The sequence below is a fragment of the Pipistrellus kuhlii genome, unplaced genomic scaffold (assembly GCF_014108245.1).
Source record: "Pipistrellus kuhlii isolate mPipKuh1 unplaced genomic scaffold, mPipKuh1.p scaffold_m20_p_6, whole genome shotgun sequence".
Lineage (NCBI taxonomy): Eukaryota > Metazoa > Chordata > Mammalia > Chiroptera > Vespertilionidae > Pipistrellus > Pipistrellus kuhlii.
In genome coordinates, this window is record NW_023425562.1 from 42,173,764 (window position 1) to 42,201,357 (window position 27,594).

The 27,594-nt window shown below is 40.6% G+C and overlaps 1 protein-coding gene across 4 annotated transcripts in view; it reads right to left on the reverse strand.

Moving 5' to 3' along the window:
- The window catches only part of CDH7 (cadherin 7), a 135,016-nt gene extending 107,867 nt beyond the window's left edge, over positions 1–27,149 (reverse strand). Inside the window, exons 1-2 of one of the 4 annotated variants that reach the window (XM_045574457.1) lie at positions 26,913–27,102; positions 14,461–14,867 (exon numbers count right to left, since the gene is read on the reverse strand). In XM_045574457.1, the coding sequence (XP_045430413.1) occupies positions 14,461–14,670 (210 nt within the window). In that variant the 5' untranslated portion in view covers positions 14,671–14,867; positions 26,913–27,102. Of the gene's footprint in view, positions 1–14,460; positions 14,868–26,405; positions 26,743–26,912 lie in introns of those variants that run through there. The other 3 variants (XM_045574456.1, XM_045574455.1, XM_036419061.2) reach the window with 3 other exon arrangements.
- Between the last annotated feature and the right edge of the window lie 445 nt (positions 27,150–27,594).

Consider the following 27,594-nt stretch of genomic DNA (forward strand, 5'->3'; position numbering starts at 1 on the left):
GTTCAGGTAACATGCTTTTGATTCAGCATGGCACAAGTTTTCAGAAAAAAATAGAATAACATTCACTTAGATATACTTAGTGTTTTGTTGTAGATCAACATAAATATAAAGGGAAAATAACTGGCTCCCTGAAAAATATAGTTTAAAATCACCAAAAGGCTGATGACACCTTTCAGTGAGAGATGATCAAAGCCAAACCCAAATATGAGTAAAGACTTTAATGTCTCTAAGCAGACATTTTTATAAAACCAACAAAAGGATTACTTGTCAGATTCTTATGTATACCTTTTTTAGTATGTTTTAATTGATTACCTCAGAGAGAGAGAAAGGGAGAGGCATAGAGAGACAGAATCATTGATGAGAGAATAATATCAATTGGCTGCCTCCTGCATGCCACCTACTGGGGATCAAGCCCAAAACCTGGGCATGTACCCTGACCAGGAATAGAATCAGTGATGTTCTTGGTTCCTGGATGGATGTTTAACCACTGAGCCACATACGCTGGGCTGTACACTTGTTTTTTTAATCTAAGAATATGCTACACTTATGTACCAAATGTTTATACACTTTTTTGAATAACAGTGATAATGTGGTGGTGTGTGGGAGCAGGGTATGAATTCTTGTTAGAGTTCTTACTTCATTTATACCAGGGGATGAAGGAGAAAGAAGATAACCCCAAGTTATGGTTTCAGTAAGTAGTGAAGCATTTTTGAAGCCAGGATATGTATCCTCTCTACTGAATTAGATGCTTCTATTTGGTTGAGTAAAACATAAATGCATTCATTTCAATGGATAAAGTTGCTGCAGGCTGAAGAGTTTTTTTCTTTTCACCTGCAAACTTGTCTTACTGCAGGGACCAGATAGTAAACCTCCTATGAGCTTTTGGTTGGATTTAGCATTCATTTTATCTAGAAATCATGAGGATTTTCATGGTCAAAGGCACCGGCTTTGCCCTAAAATGCATGTAGCTTTCATATGGATATAAGCAACCAACATGATTGCTTTTGCACATGAATACTTATTTTAGTTACAGACGCATTTCTATAGCTGTACATTGTACAACTGCATTTCAGAAAGCCTTTCTTTCTTTGTATCACATTAGCCTTTGGGTGGTTTATTTCCACATCCTTTCTTGCATTTTATTTAATTTATAAAAAAAGGGAGGGGAGTGAGTAACCTCTGGCCTCCTTCTTTTCCTATGGTTTCTCTTTAATTATACTCAAGGTCATCCACCTACCTGAATGATTCCTTTACAGTGGAAACTTCTAAAAGCCTATCGATATTGTCTCATGTGAACTCTGGTGCCTCTCCTCTGTTTAGAAGTAAGGCTATCAGAATTGCAAAATATTTGGGTTTTCCTTATTTATCTGTCCAATTATACAAAGCAAAAAAACACCTGTTTATACATATAGTCTAATTATAGCAAGATATTCAGTAACCTTTCTTCCCTGAAATGTTAGGCAAGCAGTATTAATTCTCAACACAAAAGCTGGCGAGGTTAAAATGCTACCATTTTTAGAATTAAAATGAATCAATCAAATTCAGTTTCTGAATTCAGAACTTAATGAAGTAGAGGATGGGTAAAACCTAGCAATAGGTTTGAGCCAAACTTTAGACTAAATGAAGCTCTGACCTAAGGCACAGTCTTAAAAAAGAAAATTAACTGAGAGATGAACAAGCAATCCCATTTATCTAGTTCCATTAAAGCCACTTTTCTTCAGTAGAATCCTAATGGTACTGGAATCTCTTGCCTCCTGGGAAACTCTCAACTATGTCATTAACTTTCTGGATTTAGAAAGTATTTGAGAATAAAACAATCATGTGTGTATGTGTGTGTCCTGACCTTTCTTTTCAAATACTAGTATGTGGTTTGAAAAACTGTCCTATGTAATTTCAAATCTGAGTTGATTCTAAATACATAAAATTGAAAATAGCAGCCAAATCCTGGAAGTGTTTCGATGATATATATCAAAGAATTACTCTTCAATAAATACCAAAAAGAGAGTGTCCAAGTATCACTCATCAAAAATTACCAAAATAAGAGGGTATGTGTTGCAAACTCTGTTCCTACCCTAATATTTTATAAATATAACTAGCAGCTGCTCTTACCATCAAAAATAAGTTTTATTTAAGGCTGAACATTTTATATATCTCAAAGCACACTGACAGATGTTATCAGCTGGAAGCTCTGACTCAGACTTGCAAAGTGCAGGGATATCTGATATGACTGTCCCTTTGTGATGGATGAGAGGTCAAGGAAAGGTCACTTGAAGGACTTCTCTGTGGTCATGAAGTGTGCCAATGTGATGAATCTTGCTTGGATTTATCCTTGTTTTCTCCTTAGACTATACGTTGTTTTTAAAATATGCTTTAAAAAGAAAACACCTGACTCAGATCAGTTATAAGTAGTGCCTGACTGATGAATGATAACATGTATCACTATTATTAACAATTACAGCTAAGCCTTAAGGAATGATGTTTCAAATATGCAGTACTTTACATATATTACCATATTTAGTTTATATTTATACTAATAAAAACTTCACTGGTCCTTGTGCGTGATGTCATCACAAGGTGGCCATCATAAGATGGCTGCCACAAGATGGCCATGTGCACAGTAGAGGCAGGGCCTGGTGACTGCTCCAAGTGTTGGGGTCTTGGGGGTGGGGGTTCCCCCGCAGCTTTGTAGGGCATGGAGGAGGTGGGTCATGGCAGGGGAGGGAAGTTTGGGGCAATCAGGCTGACAAGGCAGTTGGGGATGATTAGGCCGCTGGGAAGCAGTTAGGAGTCATTCAGGCTGACAGGGGAGCGGTTAGGAGTGATTAGGCTGGCAGACAGAACCAGTTAGAGGCAATCAGGCAGGCAGGTGAGCGGTTAGGAACCAGCAGTGTGAGGGATGTCCCAGATTGGAGAAGGTGCAGGCTGGGCTGAGGGACACCCCCACATGAACGAATTTTGTACACCAGGCCTCTAGTATATTATAGCAACTGTATTACATAAGACCTATTTGAAACCCATTTTACAGAGAATATGCTAACAGAAGATGAATTACTTCCCAGTAAAAAGTGATATTGAAATTCCCTCAGAACTCCCTGATTTATGAACTTAAGAGGTAGAGTTTAACAACTTGCTCAACTTCCTCTCAATGTACTGGAATAATCTATCAAGTCATTACCACATGTAATATGTAACGTATCCAAAGATGATCACGTAACATGCGAAGTGCCATGTAATATCCAATACTTATAGAGAATTTAAAACAAAATAGAAAGCTTCCATCTTACTCTCTCAAGCCCTTTCTTTGTGGGGTCTAACCCCCAGTTCTTTTTATCTTCTGCATGTTTCTTACCAGAAAACCAACTGAAATCTTCCTAATCTTTTTCATACTGAACAGACAGTTCCAAGATAACACCTAGCCCCTTCCCCCGGACCTCTTCTCCTTTTTCCTTCTGCTGGGTCTATGGTAGGTTTCACAACAGGGCCATCACAGGGATTCTAGGGATAATCAAGTCCATGGTTCTGGGTCAACAAGGTGAGATTACCACCATTCAAAATCAAGGTCTCTGTGCCTCCTGAGTCCCAGCCCCCCAACCATCGTTCAGGTAAACTATTGTATATCCAGGAAATGGCATTAGCTTCAGACACCCCCAAAGATAGCTCTGAGGAAATCACGTCCACTTCCATACATCGGATCCAGGCATGTGAGGGAAAGGCAGTGCCACCTTGGCCCAACAGCTGGGAGGTCTATCAACTATGCAGGGGCTATCTCCCTGCCAGGAGGAGAGAACTGCAATTTATTTATACAGCTGTTTTAACTTTTAAAATCAAAGGAGAAAGCTGAGACCTGGAGGAAGGGTTAGAGAGAGCAAATATCTACAGCCTATGCAGGAAGTTTTCAGTTTGATAAAAAAAAAACAACAAAAAAAACAAACAAAAAACAAACAAACAAACAAAAAAAACAACTAGGCTCCTCATTTCACATTTTTCTGAGGAAAAAAATATTTAGAGATCAATGTGGGCTTTCCTAGTTAACATTCAATTTTATTATAACTCCCTTTTAGTGTATTGAGCCCCAAACCCTAATCTTCTCTTACACTGTTTTCCTCAAGAGTAGATACTAATGCTAATGACAGCAATAATCTTGGTAATGCAGTCATGGCTAATGTTCATGACAGAATTCACATCAAGGGAAATAAAAATCTCGACTTTTCCTTTTTGGGACTAACGAACTGGTTATAAATTATTCAAGTTCAATCCCGATCATCATATTTCGGGACAAAAAACAAGCACAGCTGAGCATGAGGACAGGTGTGGAGACCAGGAGTTACTTCATCTTCTCCAGCATTCTTTTTAAATGAGGCGGTGGGGGGAGGGGAGTTGGTGGTGGTGCAAAAGAGCTGCCTTTGGAGATTTTAATAGCAAAATGTAACTCCAGTTCCTAAAAATAAGAGTCATCCTCCCAACATTATGCTTTCATAGTAACTCTATTCTACTTTTTATGCTTACAACAGCTTCTGAGATTGTTATTATTGTCCCTATTTTATAAGAGGATGAAATAAGAGAGCAAGCTATTGGCTAGAAGTCACACCATTGGTGACTGGTGGAGGCTGTACTCAATGTGACTCAAATCTGTGTGTTTCCCCCAGATCCTGCCCTAAAAATAGACTGAGGCTGCCAGATCACACACATCAGGGAAACTGTACAATCAACTCCTGATTTCAGAAAAGGATTCAAATAAATGAGCTTTAAAGCCCCAAGTTTTAGTTTTTTTAATTTAAAAAAAAAACACATTATTTTTCTTTCTGATAAAAAATCTATATCAACATAAATATTTAAATGTCAATATTAAAACCACAGGAAATTTGGGGGAAAAATCATTATAGAGGGGTACATTCTATGGGGTACTGTATCTCACAACCGAAATGACATCAAATGCTTTTTGTTAAATTCTAAGACGGGTTATTGTTTGAAAAAAGAATAGAAAGAGTGACTGCAGGACTGTTGAAGCCTCCTACCTAGCTTAGACCCTTTCCTCCTTCCACCTCCCGTTCTCCCACACCCCCTGAGCTCTGGGCAGGCTGTGAAAACGTGGTGCCTGAAAAACAGCTTTATCAGTGTGCCCAGAGTTTACAGCAATCAAACTTAACCACAAATCAGCAGCTGTGGGCTGAGTGCAGAGAGCAGCACTGAGAAAACAATACACAAGATATGAACCATCTGAATATTGGTTCCCTATGTTTTTATCATAAATTCCACTGTGAAATCTTAATTGGATCTTAAACAGAATGCACTTCCTCCTCTGACCTTAACCCTGAATCCTCCTTCATTTGAATATGTTTTCCATCCTCAATTGTACTCACGTGTCCAACAAACGATCTAATCAATAGGAAAAACAGTCTTGTTTCAGATCATTACACGCCACAACTGCTCCCCGAGATTTGCTGAACGTAGCTGCTGCGCAATAGGTAAAAGTTTAATCTCTGGTATTCTAATGCTCACCTAAAAAGATAACTATCCTTTGTAATAAGGCTTGAGTTTCTAATTCCAACATCAAGATTTATGCCATCCCACCATTTCCCACCAGTCTTTATAAAAAGCACTTTTCCACAGTGTGTATCTGCTCTACAATTTAACTGACTTTTATTTTGGACGCAACTCTGTCTTCCTTTGCACACCCCACAGATGAGTTTAACATTGCAAATATCCTTCACTGTGTGCTTTAGTCTTGTGACAATTTTCATCTCACTTGTTAGTAATCATTTTCAACTGTTGATAGCTTCACTTTTCTTGGATATAATTACACTAAACCCCATCGACTAGAATTTGTCAGTATCTATTTCTCCTGAATAAGCAAAATTAATTTGCTGCCTGCATTCTGTTCTGTTATGATTCAGTTGAGAAAATTACATAAACTGTGTCAGGGGTGGAGTGATGTGGGATGCAGAACAGAGTTTCTTCGATATGTTATTTCTTCTTCATTTCAAAGAACCAAATGCAGAATGTGTAATCTTCTCTCCACACCCACTTTGCGCCACTGTGGACCCTTAAATGACTCACACACCAGAAAAATCTAATTTAAGCATGGTTTGACTAATTTCACCAGTGATCATCACAAGTCTTTCAAGCTCACATCTGTTGAGCATTATGCATGTGTTGTCCAAATCTTGATTGTGTGTTTTCAGTTAAATACCTTAAAACATGTCAGCATTTTAACTCAGAAGATAAGTCAACAGTCTAAGGGAAGCATTCTTATCAGATAATTGTGCACTGTTTACACACAGAACTTGCTGGAATGATGTTAGTCATTTTGGTTCATGTAATTGCCATTCCTATAACACAGCCCCATCTTGAGAAACTGCTCTTCTGAATTTATCCTACAGAAGACAAGGATGCTAGCTGAATCAGCAATGCGCAAGGCCTTGCCATGCTATGTTGCTTTTTCTCCCGTGTCTTTGGGGCTCTCTCTTGTTTAGGCGATGGCAGCAGGTAAATCTCTGGTTGTTGGCCTGAGAAGACTAAGGCTGGTTGAGTTCACCATGAGTATTTTCCTGGCAATTACATGTTCTCTAGCTGTTATTTACTGGAATGTGTTCAGACACTCCCATATACTGAAAAGTTAAGCAAAAGGAACCTAAGGCAACTTTTGAGCCTATTTTGATCCAGGCCAACCTCGCTGGGTCCAGACCAGCTCCCTGGAAAATGGCAATGCAATGTAGAGCCAACTAGTTTCAAATGGTCCTTTAGCTATTAAAATCCATCCTGGACTGGGCTAATGGTCTTCCCACTTACTTAAAAGTATACTTGTATCAATTAAAACTCCTTAAATGTATTGTATATTGCCATATACCAAAAACTAGAATTTTTAAAGGATGAGATTTTTAAAGAACTGGATAAAAATCCTACATATTTTTCCAGAATTTCAATAGTATGTTCTTTCTACACAACCTATCCTGAAAATTTCTGTTCTAAGATACATGTGTAATATTTCTATATACAGGTTAAATACCATTGTAATCATTCCAATATTACCACTGCTTGTTAGTCTTACTATATTCACCTTTGAGATTTGTTAAATTTCAAGAATATGTAATAATTAGAAAACTGTAAGTTTATATATTCTTTCTTGAATACATGCTTTTTAAAGGTAAAGATTTCAAAAATATGTTAAAAGGGTTTGATAATAATGCAACTAACCCTGACACCTTGCAGAAAAATAAAATATTTTCACAGTCATAGAACATCTTAACATTTTTTTCAAAAATTTATTTTCTGGAGTGGATATAATCATCCAGATTTGCTTTTTAATTCTTCTAAATTATAAGTTTAATGATTGTTCCCTTACTCTACTTATTTTACTTTTAAATGTATCTATTATCTCACCTCTAATATAAGAACTCCTCCTTTTTAACTCAGTCAGCTTTTCAAAGATATTGTCAGTATTGATTATGAAACAGAAATGTTATAGGCGCTAAATAAATCGTTTGGAGGAATTAGCAAGACTAAATATTTTCAAACATATAATTATATTCCTTATTTAGATCCCAACTCCCTTGTTAATATACTAAAATGTTAATATATTAGATTGCATTTTCTTGAGACACTTTTTTTATGTTAAGTGTGTATTGTTTTCTAAAACCACATTTTACAATTATGAGGGCTAAATATTTGAGAAACATGATCAATTACTACATGGGATTAAGGACGTTATTTGATTGGGTTAAGGATTTAAATTTGACCCATGTTTCAGATGGACCCACTCCTCATCCTTAAATTGGACCATGGACTTCAATGAATCCTGCAGAGCATCCACTTGAACCAGAGCTATCATGAATTCCAACCCATAAGGACAGTGTAGATTTCAGGTATGATTCTTCAACAGAGGAACCTGGAGAACACCACCTGACCCAGGTGATCAAAGTCAACATCACTACAAATGAGTCATATTGGCATCCTGCACCTCTTGACAAGATACAATGGGAAGAGCATCTTGTCAGAACTATACCCATCACCTGAAATGCTCACTCTGGTTCAGAGTAACAGGAAACTAACCCAGGTTATGATATATGCTACCAAGTTACTGGTCAAGAATGATAATGTGAAAGATGGAGTGGCAACCTCAGGCTGAAAAGACTAAGGAGACAAGACAAAGTCAAGATGTAACACTAGGCCAGCTCCTATCAGAAAAAGCACTTTAGTAGAACAAATGGAAAATATGCATTCGACTGCTGAATCATAATCAGTATTACACCAGTGATCATTTCCTGGTCTGTGTAATAGATGTAGTCATGTAAGATTAACATTTGGAGAAGCTGGGTTCTAAAATAATACTTTGCAACGTATTTGGTAAGTCTAAAATTATGTCAAAATGAAATGTTTTAAAATTTTACAGATTGATCCCTAATTCATCGATAAGAGGATAAGAAATTTATGTTTAAGGGCATTGTTCAACGTAGAGAAACTTGTAAGTATAAACTAGGGTTTCTACTTACTGATCTTTCTACTATATAAAGCTTCCTCTAATACAGATTTAGAATACTCTGTCCTACTTTCTAAGAAGATAATTTTTTCTGTGTTGATGTGAAGATTGTACAAAAGGATTACGAAATCACTGAGGTACATCTTGTATCCTCATGCAAGCCTTTGTTCACAGATCCATGGCTCCATTCCTCCCTCCTACCCACCTCCACAGATGTAGATTAGCTATAGAATTGACTGCTTTCCACTGCCATCTGGTTACCCGCATGGCTTATCAACCAGATGGTGAATTTTATGAGGAGGAGCTTGTTTTCTTTAAACTCTCCCCTCTAGCACAACACCTAGCACAGAGGAGGTACTAGATAAGCACTGAAAGAAGAAAGGAGACTGGGGAGGGGGATGGACGTGAACATGGAAGGAGACAGGCTGGACAGCAGCAAAGGAGAACTTGGGGGATATAGTGTTAAGCATATTTAGAGAAACCTCCAGTGATCACAATTATGATGACAGATAATCAATAAGAATCATGCAGATTAGGGTGAAATTTCTCCCAACATAGCACTTATCTATCTATGTTTGAGCCGGCAAAGGCTCGGGGACAGTCCTGCTGTTTGTCTAATTCTGTCATTTATCTTGGTGAGCTTGGTGAGCTACAGAGGCTGCTGCAGATGCTGGGACTCCAGGACCAAGAGCATCGCATGCAAAGCTTGTCAAACAGTCACAGAGGCCCAGGATCATCACTTGAGTTTATCTCATTTTGCACTTATTATACAATCTCAACATAAAGACAACGTAAATACAAGACTAGCATAGATCTGTTGTTATTTTAATTTTTGCTTTTCTCATCACAAAGTGGGTGACAAGTAAATACAAACAAAAAGAGTTCAAGAAGATAGCATTTTAAAGTGCTTTTGGCCGAAACCGGTTTGGCGGTTTGGCTCAGTGGATAGAGCGTTGGCTTGCAGACTGAAAGGTTCCAGGTTTGATTTCAGTCAAGGGCATGTACCTTGGTTGCCGGCACATCCCCAGTATGGGGTGTGCAAGAGGCAGCTGATTGATGATTCTCTCTTATCCATGTTTCTAACTCTCTATCCCTTTCTGTAAAAAATCAATAAAAAATATTAAAGTGCTTTTGATCAATGTGGATAGACAATCAACAAATTCAGAGCCAATCTAAATGCCCTAGTTTTTAATTAGGTTTATAACTGTGAGCCCCTCTCCTCCAGCATGCAGTTATGCAGTCTCACCGGATGAAGCCTTAGGTAACGATAACTTCCATTTGTAACCTCAGATAACTTTGAAGAGAAAACTGGCAATATTAAACTGAATTTATGGCAAATTTGGGCAATTTAGTGGCAAAATCACATGTATTATTCTTGCTAGGGTTGAAAAGAAACCAAACAAAAACTGAATTGTTGATTTTATGTGGAGAAAGTACACTGAATACTTTAGAGCTACTAGTATACGGAAGTATAGTAAGAGCTAAGAATACCTGCCAAAACATATGTCTAAGGATCTTAACTTATTTAGATCCCATAGAGCTGACCCACGCCCAAATTCCCTCTAGGAGTTACGCCATTCTATTGCAAAGTATCAAGGTAAGAACAAGGGTCTTCACAATGCATGCTGGTTACAAGGCTATTGTGAAAATAGGATTTCTACACATGCATAAGAAAAAACAAACTGCCATTGCTTTCTTCCAAGGTAGGTGCCAACTTTAGGTAATCTACATACTGAGAGGGCACTTTTGCTGGTTTTCCTCTCCATAATCTATAAAATGTAACCTTACCATAAAGAGTAGGCTTTTCCCTAACCAAGTAGTACATATTTGGGCTTCATTATTGTCTTTATGCTTATCTAATATAAATCTGCCTTGTTATGGAATCTAATTCCTACCTCATTTTTTTTTTAAACACAACCTCTTTTCAGGAGGAACATTCCTTTTCTGGATCACCGAGCCCAGCTTTAGTTATCAGGAGACAGAGTATCTCTTGGTGAGAGATACTGCTGAGGTGTAATTGGCCGCATCAAGAATGCTCACCAACACGTTCCAGCAAGCTGACCTGAAAGCTGAGTGGATCCCACACTGAATGTCTACACATCTGATGCTGACTGAGGTAACATGAATAAATTCTCCCAGAATAAGCAGGGAAGAAAGAGGAGTAGCAGGGAAGACAAGAGTGATGTTCACAGCTAGAGAAGCCGACTGTGGAAGAGGCACGGAGCACGCATTTCAGGGAAAGTAATGGCCCAGAGCGCAGCAATCGCTGGCAGCCCATTATGGTTAGGAGAGATGAAAACCACTTAACGCCTGGAACAGAGGCCGGTGGTTTGCAGACACATTTTTTGTCAGCTAGTTGGAGGACATTAGGTGAGAAATGCCAAGGTGAGGAAAAAGCTGGACTTAGAGAAGTGCAGTGCAATTCAATGAGATATTGTAGATGGCTGTGAATTAACAGTCAGTTCAGGGGAGAAAGGAGGGATTCCACCATATTCTTCCTATAACAGGACAAGGAGACAGGTATGATGGCAACTAAGAAACACTCTTAGGGAAAGGTGCACTATTGTTCTTTAAAACAGAACTCCATTCAGCATGTTGACTATCTATATACACTGAATGGCCAGATTATTATGATCTCAGAACACATAATAATCTGACCACTAAGTGTATATATATTAGAGGCCTGATGCATGAATTTGTGCATGTGTGGGGTCCAGACAGCCTGGGGGGACGTGGGCAGTTGGCCAGCCTGCCTGCTGGTAGAGAACCACTGGGTTCTACAATCAGTCTTCATCCCTTCAACAAACTGTTCTACTTTGGTCCTGGTCAAGGGGACAATTTGCATATTAGCTTTTTATTATAATATATAGGATATATACTGAGTGGCCAGAATATTATGTGTTCAGAGATCATAATAATCTGACCACTCAGTGTATATAAAAGCCTAAGCAACTGGTTAGTGAAGGACTGGTTGCTATGATGCACATTGACCATAAGGGGGCAGATGCTCAATGCTGGAGCTGCCCCCTGGTGGTCAGTTCATTCGCACAGCCAACCTCCTCTGGCCAACCTCCCATTGTCCCTCCATCAGGTCGGCAGGCCCGAATGGTCCCAATTGGGACTGGGCAAGAGAGCCCCAATTGCTGGCCAGGCCAAGGGACCTCACCATGCACAAATTTGTGCACCAGGCCTCTAGTCATTAATAACACTGCACTGTGTATTTGCAAGATGTTAAGAGAGTGGAAAAAAATCTGTAACCATGTATGATAATGAGTGCTAACTGGACTTATTGTGGTGATCATTTCACAATATATACAAATGATGAATTGTTATGTTATACACCTGAAACTAATGTTAGATGTCAATTATAACTCAATTAAAAGAATTCCATCGGAGTAATAACTAATGACTCTTTCCTTAAGTTTATACCTTTCCAGTTAAAAGTTTATCAACTCAAATCACCAGATAAGAGTGAGAATCTCGTGATAAAGGCCAGATTCTAACACAGCCCAGAAGTCCACGCCCTGGAGATCTTGTGGTGAAGGTTCTATCAGTGTTTTCTAACCTTTCTAATGCCACAACCCTTTAATACAGTTCCTCATGTTGTGGTGACCCCCAACCATAAAATTATTTTTGTTGCTACTTCATAACTGTAATTTTGCTACTGTTATGAATCATAATGTAAATATCTGTGTTTTCTGATGGTCTTAGACGACCCTGTTCGTAGTTCTCAACCTGTAGGTCATGACCCTGCTAGTGTTTTTCTGCTGTAGAGCCTAAGACCATTGGAAAACACAGATATTTACATTATGACTCATAACAGTAGCAAAATTACAGTTATGAAATAGCAACAAAAATAATTTTATGGTTAGGGGGTCAGCACAACATGAGGAACTGTTTTAAAGGGTCGTGGCATTAGAAAGGTTGAGAACCACTGGGTTCTACAAACAGTCTTGATCCCTTCAACAAATTGTTCTACTTTGGTCTTTAGTTATCATGTTGAATAAACCCACTAAATAGGCTAAAATAAGATCACAAGTCATCTTATGACTTTATTATCCTCAATGTCTTAATGACCAAATGTTATTTACTTATTACCAAGGTATCCAAATTCAAAGGCCTAACACACACACACACACACACACACACACACACACACACACAATTTCTCTGGCATTTGAAATCTCTATGTATAAGGAATGAATCATTCCTTATATTTCGCACTAACTCTCCATCTCAAATTAACTTACTGCATTTTTTCCCTAAATTTTAGTCATTTAAAGAGTTTTTATGTTTAACCCATTTGCATCCTGAACATTTTCTGTGAGCATCTGTATGGAACTCCCACTATACACCAGATAAGAAATAAACACAAACATGTTTTTCATCCCATACAATCTGCCAAGTGATTGTCTCTGATTAACTGAAAGGGAAACATAGAATATTTCCTGTTATCTAATCAAGGAACCCCACAATTTCAGAGAAAAACAAAAACATTGCCCAAAAACTTCATATGCATTTTAAATTTAAATAACCTTAGCAGCATGTATTTTCATAATTTTAAATTGACTTGTGAGGATTATTTAGATACAAGCATTCTGAATTAGTATGTAGACTAAAATGTACAAGAAGGGTGTTTTAAAAAAATTTAAGTCATGTTTACTTCAAAGTGTTAACCTCACTGTGACAACCCCATTTAAAACCAAATTAATGGAAATATTTTAGTTGTCTTTAGAAAATTTTGCATTCTCATAAAAATGTGAAATCACCTAATCACTACTAATTCTTTCTGAATTAGCTGAATATTATAAAACTGTCCACTGAAAAAGTTTGATGAATTTGTTAAATGTTAATTAAAAATGAATACAATTAAGCTCTAAATTCTTAGTCATTAACAATGCATAATGGTCACTGACTGCTCTCTGTTTATAAGAAAATGGAAAATGCTAAGAGAGAAATTTAGTGCATGTACACTGTATAAGATGGTACTATTAAAATAGTACTGGCTATGAAGATACATATGCACAAAAACACTTGTGTACTAACACATTTTTTCTTAGTGAAAAAAAAAAAGCTATGGCTGGACTAAAAAAGAAAGTTCTAATCCATAACCTAGAAACCTTGACCTTCCTCACTCAAATCTTTCTCTTTTCAATCAATGTCCATCATTATTTCTAAAATACAGAGGCATTCAATGAAAACAGTAAATACAACACAGACCGCCTTGACTTATATAGATACCCATCAACAAAAACATATTTTCACCTGTATGTAAGGGTTGTTCAAATGAAAACATTATCCCATGAAATAAGAGTGAAGGTTCTTCCTTGATCATTCAAAGTTGGAAATTCACTCAGGGATAAACTCATCAGCTTTATTAGGAACAGAAGCCTACTAAAGCTGACCAAGTGCCAATGTATAGATTTCGCAGAAATCTGTGTACAGATTTCTTGTCAAAACTGACTCTATGAAGAAAACATTCACCAGTGCTTATCATTGAGAAATTTAGGAAGCCTTTGCAAATATGGAAGTATCAGCCCTGCAGCACACTAGGCACTGGACCCAATATGAGCATGGGGAGAGAAAGGCCATTCTCCTGAGAGCCCCTCCGTGCAGAAGGCACGCAAATGAAAAACGCGCCCAAATAGAACAGAGCTGTGAAAAATAAAGCTCCATTTGGTTCCCACTGGGCTAGCTAACACATGCACCACAAACTGCCCACCATTGGTTGAATTAGTATCACTTCTAACTGACTTCTGTTCATATTCATTTTTAACCAAAAAATAATTTTAAAAAACAGATCTTAAAAAAATCTATCAAAACCAGACCACCTCTAGAAAGAGCAGGTTTGAGTTGCTCATAATTTAAAGACAATAGAGGGAGAGTTTCCTGTTCTCTAATCCCAAAGCATAAGTGAGCAGTTCTCCATCCAAGCACGGACATTCCCAGTAATCACAGTGACTCCAAAAGACCACATGCCCTACCTTTCCTACGTAGAGGGGGTCTGAACCCATGTACTCCTCCAGCACAAAGAACTGGTTCCACACCCAGCTGCGCTTGGTCCTGGACCTCCCGGACTGGAAGTAGGGCTTTGAGCTGGACCTGGAGAGTTCCGCTTGGCTCATCCCAGAAAAGCACAGGACCAGGGCGATCAGCTGCAGGAAGTGGCAGAACTCCACTCTGCCCAACTTCATCTTTTTCTTCTTCTTCCTTTTTCCTGTGTAAGAAAAGAGCCTTGACAACAGGGAAGGCACAGTTCCAGTTGGCTTGGCAGCTCTTGCCTCCGGCAGGGTGTCAGCTGAGAGTCCAGAGACGATAGTTTGTAGAGTGTCCGATTGGAGGCGGTCACCACCGCAGAATCGCCTTCGCCCAAGAATGGTGTCAGAGGTTCCTGTCGGGTCAAAGCGACAACTCGTGTCAGAAACCAGGACACACAACTGGGAACGTTCATTTAGAAACTGCACACTGATTTCCCCAGGATGCCATCATTTGTATAATTGCTAAACTAAAAGTTACAAACTTAGATGGAAACTGGCAACCACCGTGGTTCTATGTCAATGAGGCAGAATTATTCTTGTCCCAGAATTCAGCCTTAAAATGCCGCACTGCTTCTAAGGCATTCTATCTGAGCATATGGTTTATTGCACACAAATGGAACCACATCCATTTAAAAAAATCATTTTAATGCTAGCCTTTACTTATTTAACTTTTTTTTTTATATATATATATTGCAGGCAGTTTCCTGTGCTGGCATTAGGCTATGAAAGCAAAGCAGGGATTTAGGCAAATGGAAGGACATATGCTGGTTTAAATCTCCCCCGTGAAACTGTAAAGAGAAATAACGGAGCAAGCACGAGGTGCTTCGACGCTGGGTGATTGATTCTGAGTCACAGAACACCAGCTGCTCTGACGTGTTCTGATTTGATTGTGATCAGCTGAAAGCTCAGTCGTCTCCAGTTCCCACTCTTCAAACTCACTGTCACAGATGCTGTGGAGCAGGTTCAGTTATGCTCTTTCACTGCAGTTATTCTCGACTCCACAGATATTTACTGAACGTCTCACAGCGGGGCTGGCGCATAGTAGGGCCTTCCCCCCAAACACACTTATGGGATTGAATTGTATGGACCATCAGAGGGGTGAGGAAACTCAACTGTATTTGTAAGCCCCATTCATTATTGGCATCAGCACAGGAAAAAAGAAAAAAGAAAAACCTCTCATTCTAAGGTCTACTTCTTTCAGTTACAGAATCCTGATTATGCAAGATATAAAAAATCAGTTACAAAACAAACTTCCAAAACCACAGACAAATGAGAATTTATGAGAAACTGCTCATGTAAATGACTATGCTGCACTTTGGTTTATTAATTCCTTTGACTATGAATAAGTCAACAATTGGACAGTTATAGTAAAGGATTAACATGTGTGTTGTGTTTTGAGAGAGGATAAAAATACAGTTTTAAGAACATGAAGCCAAAAGATAACTCCCTATGAAGGCAGAAGCTACACTGCCTTTGTACTATATGCTTTTCTGTCTTTCTACCTGTCTCTCCTGTAATAGCAGTAACTGTTACTCCTGTTAATTTCTGATAGTCCAATACTGATAGAAAATGCCATGTAAGTAGAAAAAAGGTGAGATTTGTTAAAGGTGTTGGAATAGCCCACACTACTGGGAGAAACGGATTGCACTGACTTTGAGCTCCATCCAAGGGACCATACTCATGTTAAAATAGCTCTGTAAAGTTTTGAAATTCCAGAGGGCACTGTGGAATAATCCAGCTACTTGCAAAACAGACTTATTGTACACAGAGAACCAGAAAATGATAAACCATTATCGGACCACACTGTCATCTGTGCACTGAACACATCTCCCCAAATCCAGATCTCCCATCTCAGGAGCAACAATGAAATCGGTCTTTTTATTGTAGAAACCACTCTAGAAGGTCAAGTTGTTCTAGACTTCGAATCATAAGAAGTAACTTGGAGTCAGGCATTAATATTCTGATGAAGGCCTCCCAGTGAGGTTAAACGTTCCTTGTAGGGAGGATTGAGCTAACCCACTGAGACAGGTTACCTCTAGTTAAAGATGATGGGTAGGTGATTAAACTAGGCAATGGTGCATCCCTGATGGGATGGTCTACAATGAGTCAGGAATTAGTCAGGAGCTCAGGGTGGTGGCTTTTAGAGGCAACAGCTGTCAGCATGGGGAGAAGCACAGTCATGTGACCTCCCTCATACTATGGGCCTCCAAGGTTCCTGGGGACTAGGCGGGCTAGATTAGCATTGTGGTGACAGGACTGAGACTAGATTGTGAAACCTGAGGCCAAAGGACATTTCCAGTTTTCCCTCTCCTTCCTAGATCCACTCTGTCACTCTGTTCATTCACCAGTTTATTTTGTTACTTAGATTCCACATGAGTGCAATCATGTGATACTTATCTTTCTCTGACTGACTTATTTCACTTAGCATGATACTCTCCAGGTCCCTCCATGCTGCCTGGGACAATTTTTTAAATGTAATATAGATACATTATGTTATTTGGGCTACTTGATGAATTAAGTGAACTTTGACAGCATTGTTTTAATATGAAATGTATCTAACAAAGTAGGGAATTAATTTGGGGAATTCAAAATTCAGGGAGTTATGATAACTGCACAATGGTAAAGACTGGGCAATGCATCCGATAGTGACAGATTCTGAGTCTTCAGTCAGCTAAACAAGTTGTTCACAGAATTCTAAGGAAGTAAGTTGCAGAGATAAAGCTTCAAGTTTCTGGGTTATAAAACAAAAATGGTAATAATGGCATCTATTGCATAACAGGATAAAATAAATAAATCATGAACAAATCATGATAGTGTCTGGCCCAACTAAAAGCACTAAAAGAATAGCTGTTAGGGTTATTAGTGCCATGATGATATTTTTCAGTTTAATACTAGTTCTTGTGAAGTGAGTTAGTTTTCCTTTAAAAATTATCCGTGGTTTAGTGACTGAATGTTGACCAATGAACCAAGAGGTCAGGGTTTGATTCCCCAGTCAGGGCACCTGCCTCAATTACTGGCTCAATCCCCAGTAGGCAGGCAGCTGATCGATGATTATCTCTCATCACTGATGTTTGGTGTTTGTTTGTTTTTGTTTTTTTTCACTCTCTCTTCTCCCTCACCTTCTTCATTCCTCTTTCTGAAATCAAGAAAAGCATTTTTAAAAGCTATCTATAGTAAAATGTTTTAGAAAACTCTCACACTGAATGAAAACAGTCTTGTTAGTTCTTGTCAGTGCCAGAGAATATGGATCATGAACCAAAAAAAAATCTAGATGGATACAAACAATGGCACCAAAAATCTTTTTTCAAAAAGAATGTAATAGGGAAGCAATTTCTGTAATTCTTACAGGTCAAAGACTGATACTGTAGTTGGAGGCATTTATTCCAGCTCACTCGGGATATTCACTGACAGGAAGAAAACAAACATAATGTGGAGCGGGAATAGGAACACGGCAGTCTTTGTCCTAAAACCTCCACCGTTTCTGCAGGACTTTGGATCCCCTGGGATTCAATTTTCTACCCTGGCAAAAGAAGGGAGCTAAACTAAATCATCTTTAAAGTTTGTTTTTTACAGGTCTTACCTTTTATGCTTTTGACAGTTATATGGAATAAATTTTGTTGACATTTTTAAGCTATGAAAAACTGTGCATTGTTAATAACTAAAGATAAAGGGTAGAGGGATTTAAGAAAGTCACAGTAATATGAAAGAAAAATGTGGCATATTTACAAAATGTAGCATGAATTTTAACAGGAGATGTTTAACTTCCTCTTCTCTCACACAACAAGATTATGGATTTATCAAACTGGCTAGGACATCCCAACAAGGCGCGTTATGGAGCATGCCATGGGGGACTTTAGTCACAATGTAGCATTTGTGAGTAAGAGATACCTGAGAATTTTGTGTTTTCCTATGTAAGTCAAGGGTGCTTAAAGCAGCCAGTATTAACACGAACCTTGAGGGAGAGGGATGTCTACCCTATCTGTGTATCACAGCATCTAGAACAGAAGCAGACACATAATTGGCAGAAAATAGTTATGGACTGCTTGTTTTCATTATAATTAAATTCATTTTTATTTGTATAAACATGTTTTTACTGAATTTAGAGAGAGAGCAAAGGGAAGGGAGAGAGGGAAATATCAATCAGCTGCCTTCTGCACGCACCCTACTGAGGATCCAGCCAGCAACCTGGGCTATGACCAGATTGGGAACATGACCAAAGGATTCCCAACCAACTCAGTCACATGGGCCAGAGCTAAATTAACTTTTAGCATGAACACTTAACTACGTGCAATATATAAACTGCTTGCTAACTCTACTGTGTTTATGAGTCACAATCACTTTGAAAACAATCCCATTATGTTTCTCTGTGGGGTATAAAGTATTTTCCAGGCTCTTGGGCCAAATGTTCTTTACCTTTCTTGAAGGTCTGCGAGAATGTTCAAGGATACTTTGCCTGGCTTTGTGTACATTACTGGAGGATGGAAATTCTGTTGCATGAGGTAGATAAATGCCTCAATAATACCTTTTGTGGAGTGTGCTTATAAATCTGGAAAACCGTATGAATGGCTGTGATCCGAGTGCGGTGTTTCATGAGTGCCTACGTTTGGCAGGAATATACACCTGAGAGAGCGGGTTGGATGTCCCTTTTCTCTCTCAGGCTTCCTCCAATCCTTCCCTTCTTTTTCAATCTTTACACGGATATCTGGTTTTCAAGGTAAAGGCAAGTATAGCAGTCCAACCCAAGCCATCCGGGTTAGGATGTCATGAAAGGAATGAGGGGCCCTGAACCAGTATGAGGAACCTCCAGGTATCTGTGTCATCAAACACAAGGAACCAAAACTTGAACTTGAGATTTCCTATTGACTTGCCTTCCAGACAGACTTCCTATGGCCCCACAGATGTTAAATACACAAAGGCACCACGCTGTTATGTTTTATATATATTGGAATAAATGAGCTTGAGCGTATGATCCATCACAATTGTTGACTTTTTCACAGTGGGTTAAATATTGCCTCATGAATCTGAGACAAAACCTGCACCCTCTCTTCTTAGATTTCTATCATTCATCTTCCCTCTTCCTTCCACCTCCTCCCCTGGGTATTATATTATATACAGGTGCCAACAAGGGGCAAGTCACAACAGAAGCAAGCAAAAACCTCTGCCCCCAAGCTGCGTTGTGTCATCTTGTCTTTAGTGGGCAAGGGTAGGAGAGTGACCCGCTACGGGTCTGGCTACCAGACCAGCTCAGGAAAAAAGCCAGTGCAGAGCAATGATGTATGATGTACAATTTAGGTAACTTCTGCAGATCTGTGTCAACTTCTGGACAGTTACAAATGGGGAGCATTATAACTCTGAGGAGGAGGCCAGGAATAGGTTATATCTGAGGAGAGGAGAGTGAATAGGAGCCAACCACAGATGTTTGGGAGAGTCCAGGGGATGGCTACAGGATAATAATTAATCTTGAATTTAAAAAAAAAAATTACCTGAGCAAGATTTAGAATGTGTTGTCTTTGCTCTGATATTTTAAAGATAAAACTTGTACTGTTTTCATTTCTAACATTTACTTTTCTCCCAAACAACACATGAAAATCACAATTCTGTGATCAGCACAACACACCTTTGAAATCTTGCAAAGGAATTTTTAAATGACTGAAGCAAAAAGGAAACAAGAGGGGAATGTGGATCAGTCCGGCAGTATTTACTAACTCAAGATCACTTATTGACCTGAAATCACTTAATCATGCTACATTTTGCTCCAATTATTTTTGTTCAACTAAGTGGCAACAATTATATCCAAGTAAGTAGACAGTTTATTATTCATTTAACCTTAATAGCCAATATTACTTAGCAAAATGAATTCATTATTATAAAATTTCCTTGGATTTTCTGCTCCACTTCACTGTGAAACCACTTTTAAAAATCAGATCAAGTCACAATGATGCTCTTAAGCGAATGTTTTGTTCATACCTAAATCAATGACTAAAAACCCCTTACCTACAAAAAAAAATTACTTATGACTCAGCATACCAATTGTTAATTAGTAAAAGCACAAATCCTCCAGATCCTGTTCCATCTCAAAGGCAACATACTAAAAACATAACAAGTGGTATAAAGTGTATCATATTCAGCCACTCCCATTCATATATAACCATACAAGTAGTTCTCAACACATGCCTAATTACCAATTAATTTACATATGCTAAACTGCTTTTTAAAAGGCACCCAGTGCTATCTGCCTTCTGGAAATAACTTGAGCTTTAAAATACGATTATCTTTAAATATTAAAATAAAATATATTACTATTTTAGCTTTTACGACACTTAAAATGGAGTCTGATATTAAATAAATATGGTTTACAGTGTATCTCAGTAATGACTTCATAACATCACAGTTTCTCTAAATTATGGACAAGAACTGCTCTCATGCTTCTGTGTCTGAAGTTAGCATCAGTAGTGGGCCTTTGACACTGAAAATATACTAAGTGTAAATTTCAATGCAAACACACTGTTTATCATCTGTTGGTACACTGACTTAAGGAAGTTTTATCCTTTTAAAGATAAGTACAGTTTACAATTAGATGGGACATAACAGCCACAAAATAAATTCAATAATGTGCATTTTCTAGGAAAACAATGGTAAAAATACTTGAGGACTGTCAGTGTGCTTGACAGAAAGTAATGCATGAGAATTAAAAAAAAAAAATCCATAATGGATGACTCCCAGACACCTCCAGAATCTGATATTCCTCCCGATATTTGCTGGCTGATCTATAAAACATAATTGTACAAGACTTCACGGTTGTAACAACAGCAAAATGGGGGAATAAAACTTTCTGTTGGCCTACTGAGAGGAAACTGTCTCGTCCAAGATTGCTTTTTAAAAGCTGGACATTTTGACAAGCAACATGTTTTTAAAGAATCCTCATGAACGGTGAACAATATACATGCTTCCAAGTGGGACTGATACCATTTCACAGCAGTGGTTAGAGGATGCTGTAAAGATATCACCACTGCTTTAAGAGCAACCTTCCATTTACCGGTTCCTTTGTGGTGTCAGAGAAAAGTAGCCTGTTCTTTTTTAGACCTTCCTTGGGTATTAAATGATATTAAAGTCAATGGCAAGTCCGCCTCCTGGTTTGTCCAATGTCTTTTAAAGACCTTCATTTGTCTCACCTTCCCCAGGACAGCTGCCACCTGTTACCACTGAGGTCCTCCTGTGATTTATCTGTACATAAAGTTAGAGTCCTGCTCTGTAGCAAGTATCATATTTGTTCACTGTCACTTTTACTTGGTTTTAAAGTAGATCCACCAAATGTGTTGGGGGGAAACAGAAAGGTGAAAAGATATGTTCTCAAGTCCTCCCCTTTGTGAATGAGCAGAGGTGCCACGGCAGAGAGAAAATCATCTAGGACAAGGAGCATGCTAACAGCTGTGGCCTCCCTACTTGGAGCTGAGTTATTAAGGGCAGTACCCACAGGATAAAGTTGTCATTTCAGTACTGGTTCTCCTGAGGGTTCATGTTATAGAAAAACAAAAACAAAAATATAAAGATGCCCCCAATGCACTGCTCCTCATGACTGAAGATCCTGCACACGGTAGAACCACAGATGAATAACAGACATGAATTGGAACACATTTTAGAAAAACCCAAGGCAGGCTTGTCTTCTTTATGAAGGACAAAATCAAAATCTACAGAACCCAGCGCAATGCCCAAGGTCACATAGCCAGTTACTGATGGGACTGGGCATGACTAGATGCTACGGGTAATTTAAAGGGGCCATTAAGTATTTCTCACTCTGATAATGAAGTGCCTTTTAATTTATTATCTTTTGGATGTGTCAGCCTCTCCAAAAGTCAAGAAAAGCAGTGTTGATCTCCTGGAATTGTTATATGGCCATGAGTTTGAATTTTCAAAGCAGGAAATCACAGGATTTTCTATCCAGCAGAGTCAGGGGGACAGAAGAAGAAGAGAGTGACAGGACCTGTTGTTTAGGATTGTATGTCCAGGTGGAGGGGAAAAAAAAGGAGGGTGAGGAGTATCCAGCTTTAAAATTGCTCCCCCCCCTTCTAAACAGCCCCGGTGATTAAAAAATATATTTTATTCCTCCTATACTGTGACACTACAATAGTAAACTATTCCCACTGAAATTTTAACAATGGCCCATTGAACATTTTAGAAATAGGATATCAACTCGGGGGAATATCTTAGAACGTAAGAATGTACAGGTATAATTATTTGGTTGTTGCTGCAAATCTTGAATAGTAGATGCATCTGTTCCTAATGTACCCATTATAATCATTCTAGACTTAGCACTGCCACCTGCAGCATCCAGCACAGAAATATACTACCATTTAAATGGTTTCATCTGTATGCCATGAAAAGTTTAGCATTAACTTCAATAATTTAAACATTGACAAAGCAGCCCTTTCTTTTTTGCAAAAAATGCATAATTTTTAATTTTTTTCACATTTTAATTAGTGAAGCTGCGGTTGTCATGTGTGACTTCTCACATAAAGAAACTATCTATGATCAAGTCCATTAGCTCCCAAGTCAGACAGCATTACAACCACAAACCACAACCTCCCACCGTTCCCTGGCCTAAATATGCAGGCAGGGGCCCTGGAAATGAACCACACAGCCTGCAGTGAGCCTCTGGTTATCAGAGGCTGTGTGAAAACTTCGCTAACTGGATTATAGGATCAATTTCAACTAAGCACCAATAACCTGTGTGGTGGATAAAATAAAAGGGGGAATCATAGTTTATAGTTAGCTAGAAGCAGCCTATACCAATTAAAAAAGAAAAAAAAAGTGATAAAGTACAGCCCTTCTGAGCTCTTTATATAATAACAAAGTGGCAGGATTATATGTGAAGGGTTTTTCCTTGATACTCTTCCAACATACCTTAGCTGTATCAACTTTAATGTTTCATTTACCCTTGCATTTACACTGAGCCAGGTATGGTTTATGTGACTTCACTGAAAGGCACCATGTCTCAATAAGCACTCTGCAAAAACAGTCAAAGAGAAATTCTCCCAGAACAGAAGTCTATGGCATAATCTGAAGTGAATGTGCAGACAGATGTCTGCATATTCATTTGCACTGATCATTTGCTCAGTGAGGATTCTTGCAGAAGTTCAAGGGGGATTGATGTTGGTTGGGGCATCTTCCTGCAAAACCAACAAATTCCCAGAGGAGGCACCCGAGGACCAAGGACCGCTGCTTACAGCTAAATCTGCTGTGCCTGTCAGAGGCTGGATGGTCACAGGACTCTGATCACAGGCTTTCCTTCCTTGTCTTCAGCCCCCCTGTATCACCCCACTTAAAAGCAACTGATTCCTTCAAGCCAAGGACTCACTTTGCCATCAAATAACATTTATTCATTATGTTAGAGGTTTCTGAAATCCCCAGTTAAACTAAGGAAGCCTTCTGAGCAAGAGAAAAAAACATTTTTGTGTGTGAGAACCATGATGTGACACAAACCACCAATGCAATAAAAACAACACTTGACAAAATCCAGGAAGGCTGAAATCACTCAGGCATACACATTCATAACACTGAACAATTTATGGGTTCAGTGCTTTAGAAAAGCTTTCTACAAAATCTAAGAAAGCATGTGACTGGACACACAGATGTATTCACGTCCTCAAATCAGGAAACATTCTGAGAAGTTTACAGCAGCTCTGCCCTCAAAAAAAAAAGGGGGGGGGGAGGAAAAAAAGCCACAAAAATAAGAGCGCGCGCGCACACACACACACACAGAAAACAACAAAACCTTAAAGTGCTGAATGATAGGGAGACCAGCAGACCAGCAAAGACATTATCCCTGAGGAGACATAGTGGGTTGATTTTTAGAACCAGGAAGGTTGAACGGAGGCCAACTCAGTATGCTCTCCACCCTCTCTTCTGCATTGGACAAGAAAAACTAGAGTCAATTCAAGGGTAAACTGCAGTCATACAGATGCTCTCTGGTTCCCCTTCTATAAGAAAGGGAAAAGCTCTGTGCCATTAAATCAATAAAAGTAGGCTTAAGAAGAGTTGTGAGCCTGTCAGCTGATTGTTAACACAATCCTAATGACCTGCTGCAGCCCTTAATTACAATAATATCTCACACTGTGAGTGCACAATGCCCTTTTATTAAAGCTGCAGCCTCCCTGGCTTTGAGCAGGGCGCTGGTCTGCACTATTGATTATTGTTCCCTTTATTTTTCCTCTCACAGACAGACTTTCAGCTAGCCAGACCAGATAAAGACTATTAATGCTGGATGCCACCTAATTGCTCCTGCCACTCTGTTCCACTCACCCACAAGTAAGATTCCCACAAAGTTGCCAGTGTGACTACCTGCCTCAATTCTTTAGAATTTTAATTCGCTCTGTTCCAAGTAGCCCCAAAGACAAAGCGAATGCTTCTCAATGTATCCCCCCTTTATATATGTCACAAGAAAGAACTTGGGTAAATATAAAGTCTAACTAGCTCTTTGGGGAAGTAATTGTTTTGTGAGTGACTAAAAGCTTCCAATGTAATCATCTTCTCCCTTCATTCCCCTGCGCGCCCCCCCCCCGCCCCCTACTAACTTGTCTTTATAAAGACACACTTAAAAACTATTTAGATGTCGCTGGCAGTATATCAATGAAAACTTTCCTTTAAAAAAAAAAAAGGAGAGGGCTGCTACTACCGCCCCCCCCCCCAAAACTCTTTTAAAATACACTTGTTTTGTGATGTTGATATGATTTTTAAAGTGCATTGTTGTCAGCAAGAGCCACAGAATCTCCAGTTAACTGACATTTTTCTATCCCCGGCTTATTTCCCCACCCTCGCCAAAGTTCTGTTTATGTACTTCTGCAGTAAAAATGATCTGAACACCTATCTGGTTCCAAGAAATACGAGAGTGCGTCCAATTTAAAGACCCTTCACTTAACAAATTATCTACTAAAGAGGAGCTTTAAAAAAAAAAATGCGTTTTTAAGTATATCCAAGCTCCAATTTGCCGACCTGCAAAGCTCTGAGACACCTAATCCTCGATGCTTTCTTCACAGGCTCCCATTTGCCCACAGCTGAATGAACTCATTACTAATCTTTACTCACCTGGACAGTATCTAAGACATCCTTAAGGTTAACGATCTAAACGTGCAGCCAACACAGACAACAGGCTCTTTCTCATTAATCCACGCCGAGAGGTCGAATACCAGCAACTAGCGGCACTAAGCAGGTGCACCCGCGGGGAAGTCCACCCGCATTCGGAGCGGCGGGAGGGCGCCCTTTCCCCAAGGCACCCCCAAGGAACCACGGGGCCAGGACGGAGGGGAAAGCAGGACGCCCAGCAGATACACAGTAGCAGCAGAATACTAATGACCGCAAAAAGCCAAGCACTCTTAGATGAGTTCCACCCTCACGGAAGGTAAAAGGAGTTCAAGGATGCAGAAGGACCCCGACACACGCAGACGCACGCCCGCTGCTAGTCCCAGACCGCTGCTGCGGAGCCTAAAGGTGTGGGCAGCGCAGACTTTTGCCCCCATCCGTCCCGGGTCAAAAGGGACCCTCTGGCGTTCCTCTTGGAGAAGAACGGTCTAGGCCGCCTTTATCGCTTCTTCCTCCGGAGCACGCTGGGGTCCGAGCTCACCCTGAACTCGCGGACTGCGTCCTACCTGGTGTCAGGCATCACCGGCTCTGCGGGCCGAGCGCCCTCAGCTCAGTCTGCACGCCCGTCCTGCCTTGGTGCGCAAGTCCCACGGCCACGCACCAGGAACTTGGGGACCCCGGAGAAACTCTATGCGGACACCCCCCCCCCTCCCCCAGCCCGCTTTCCGCTCAATGCAGAGTGGAGCTTCCAAATGCCCACATCGTGCTTCTGCCCGGCAGAGCGGTCCCTGCCCCCGGCACCCAGGCACACTCACCTGGGGCCCCGCCGCCCTCCCGGAGGCATCCGGCACTCGCCACCCACGCCGCCCGGGTGTTCGCATCCGAAAGGGCGAGCGCTCAGCGACCCGGCGCCCGCGGGCGCTCCGGGACCCGGTGAGGGACCCGGTGCGCGCGGCTCCGCGCTCGGGCGGACTGGCGGCGCCCGCTCGGCACACGCTGCGTCCAGGAGGACAGACGCGGGTGTCTGCTCCAATCACAGCCCGCTCCGTGGGGCGCGGGTTCAGAGCCCTGTCCCCGGCCTCCTCCGCTTGCTCTGAGGGGCCCCCGCGGGCTCCCCCGGGAGGCTGGGACCCCGGTTCCGGAGCAGCGGGGCCGCGCGAACGAGAAAGGGAGAGGGGTGGGCGTCGGAGATCCAGGAGGGCGCGGGGGTGGGGGGGGTGGGGGGAGGAGCGGAGCGGGTGATGGTGGTCCGCGTTTTTGCTCCCCTGCTGGCAGCGCCGAGCGCGGCCAGCCCGGGGAGCCACTGAGACTGGGGCACCTACCGGAGACACAGGGAGGGTGGTTAGAAAGGCGGCCGCTCCGCCGCCGGGCGCGCACACACACGCGCGCAGACACGCGCGCCCCTCCTCCGGCGCCCTCCAGACGGATGGAGTTCTTCTCCCTCGCAAGAAAATCCCGAGGAGCTGGGGGAGAGTAGGAGGGGCCGCAGCCCAGCCATTACTCAGCGAGGTATTTGCATCTGAAAGCGCGGAGCTGGAGGGGAGATTTGAGAATTGTTACCAGCACCTTCCTCTCTTCCCCTCCTCTCCTCCCCAAGCTGTCCTGGAAGCCATGATCAATTGAACACCAGAGGCATGAAGGCAAAGTCATAAAACTCATCAGAACTTAACAGTTTTGGTGCGTGATAGTTTTGCCCTTTCAATCTCGTCGGGCTGCTCTAGTTCTGCTCTCCTTACTTGCAGAAAATTTCCTCCCCTGCTAGGTTCTCTAATGCAAAACTTACAAGGTGTACTAGTTAAGCACCCGGTGGAATAGAGACCCCAGGCCAGGTGGGAAAAGGGATCCAGCCAATTATTTGGAACGTGCTGCAGCCGGTGGGGTTCAGCACGCTGTTTTCCTCTGTCTGCCCTGGTGCATGACTTCACCTGGTGGCCAGGTGTTCTGTTGTAGGGGTTAGGAAGATGAGTAGATCATTGCTAAATACATTATTTTTTCTCATCCAGC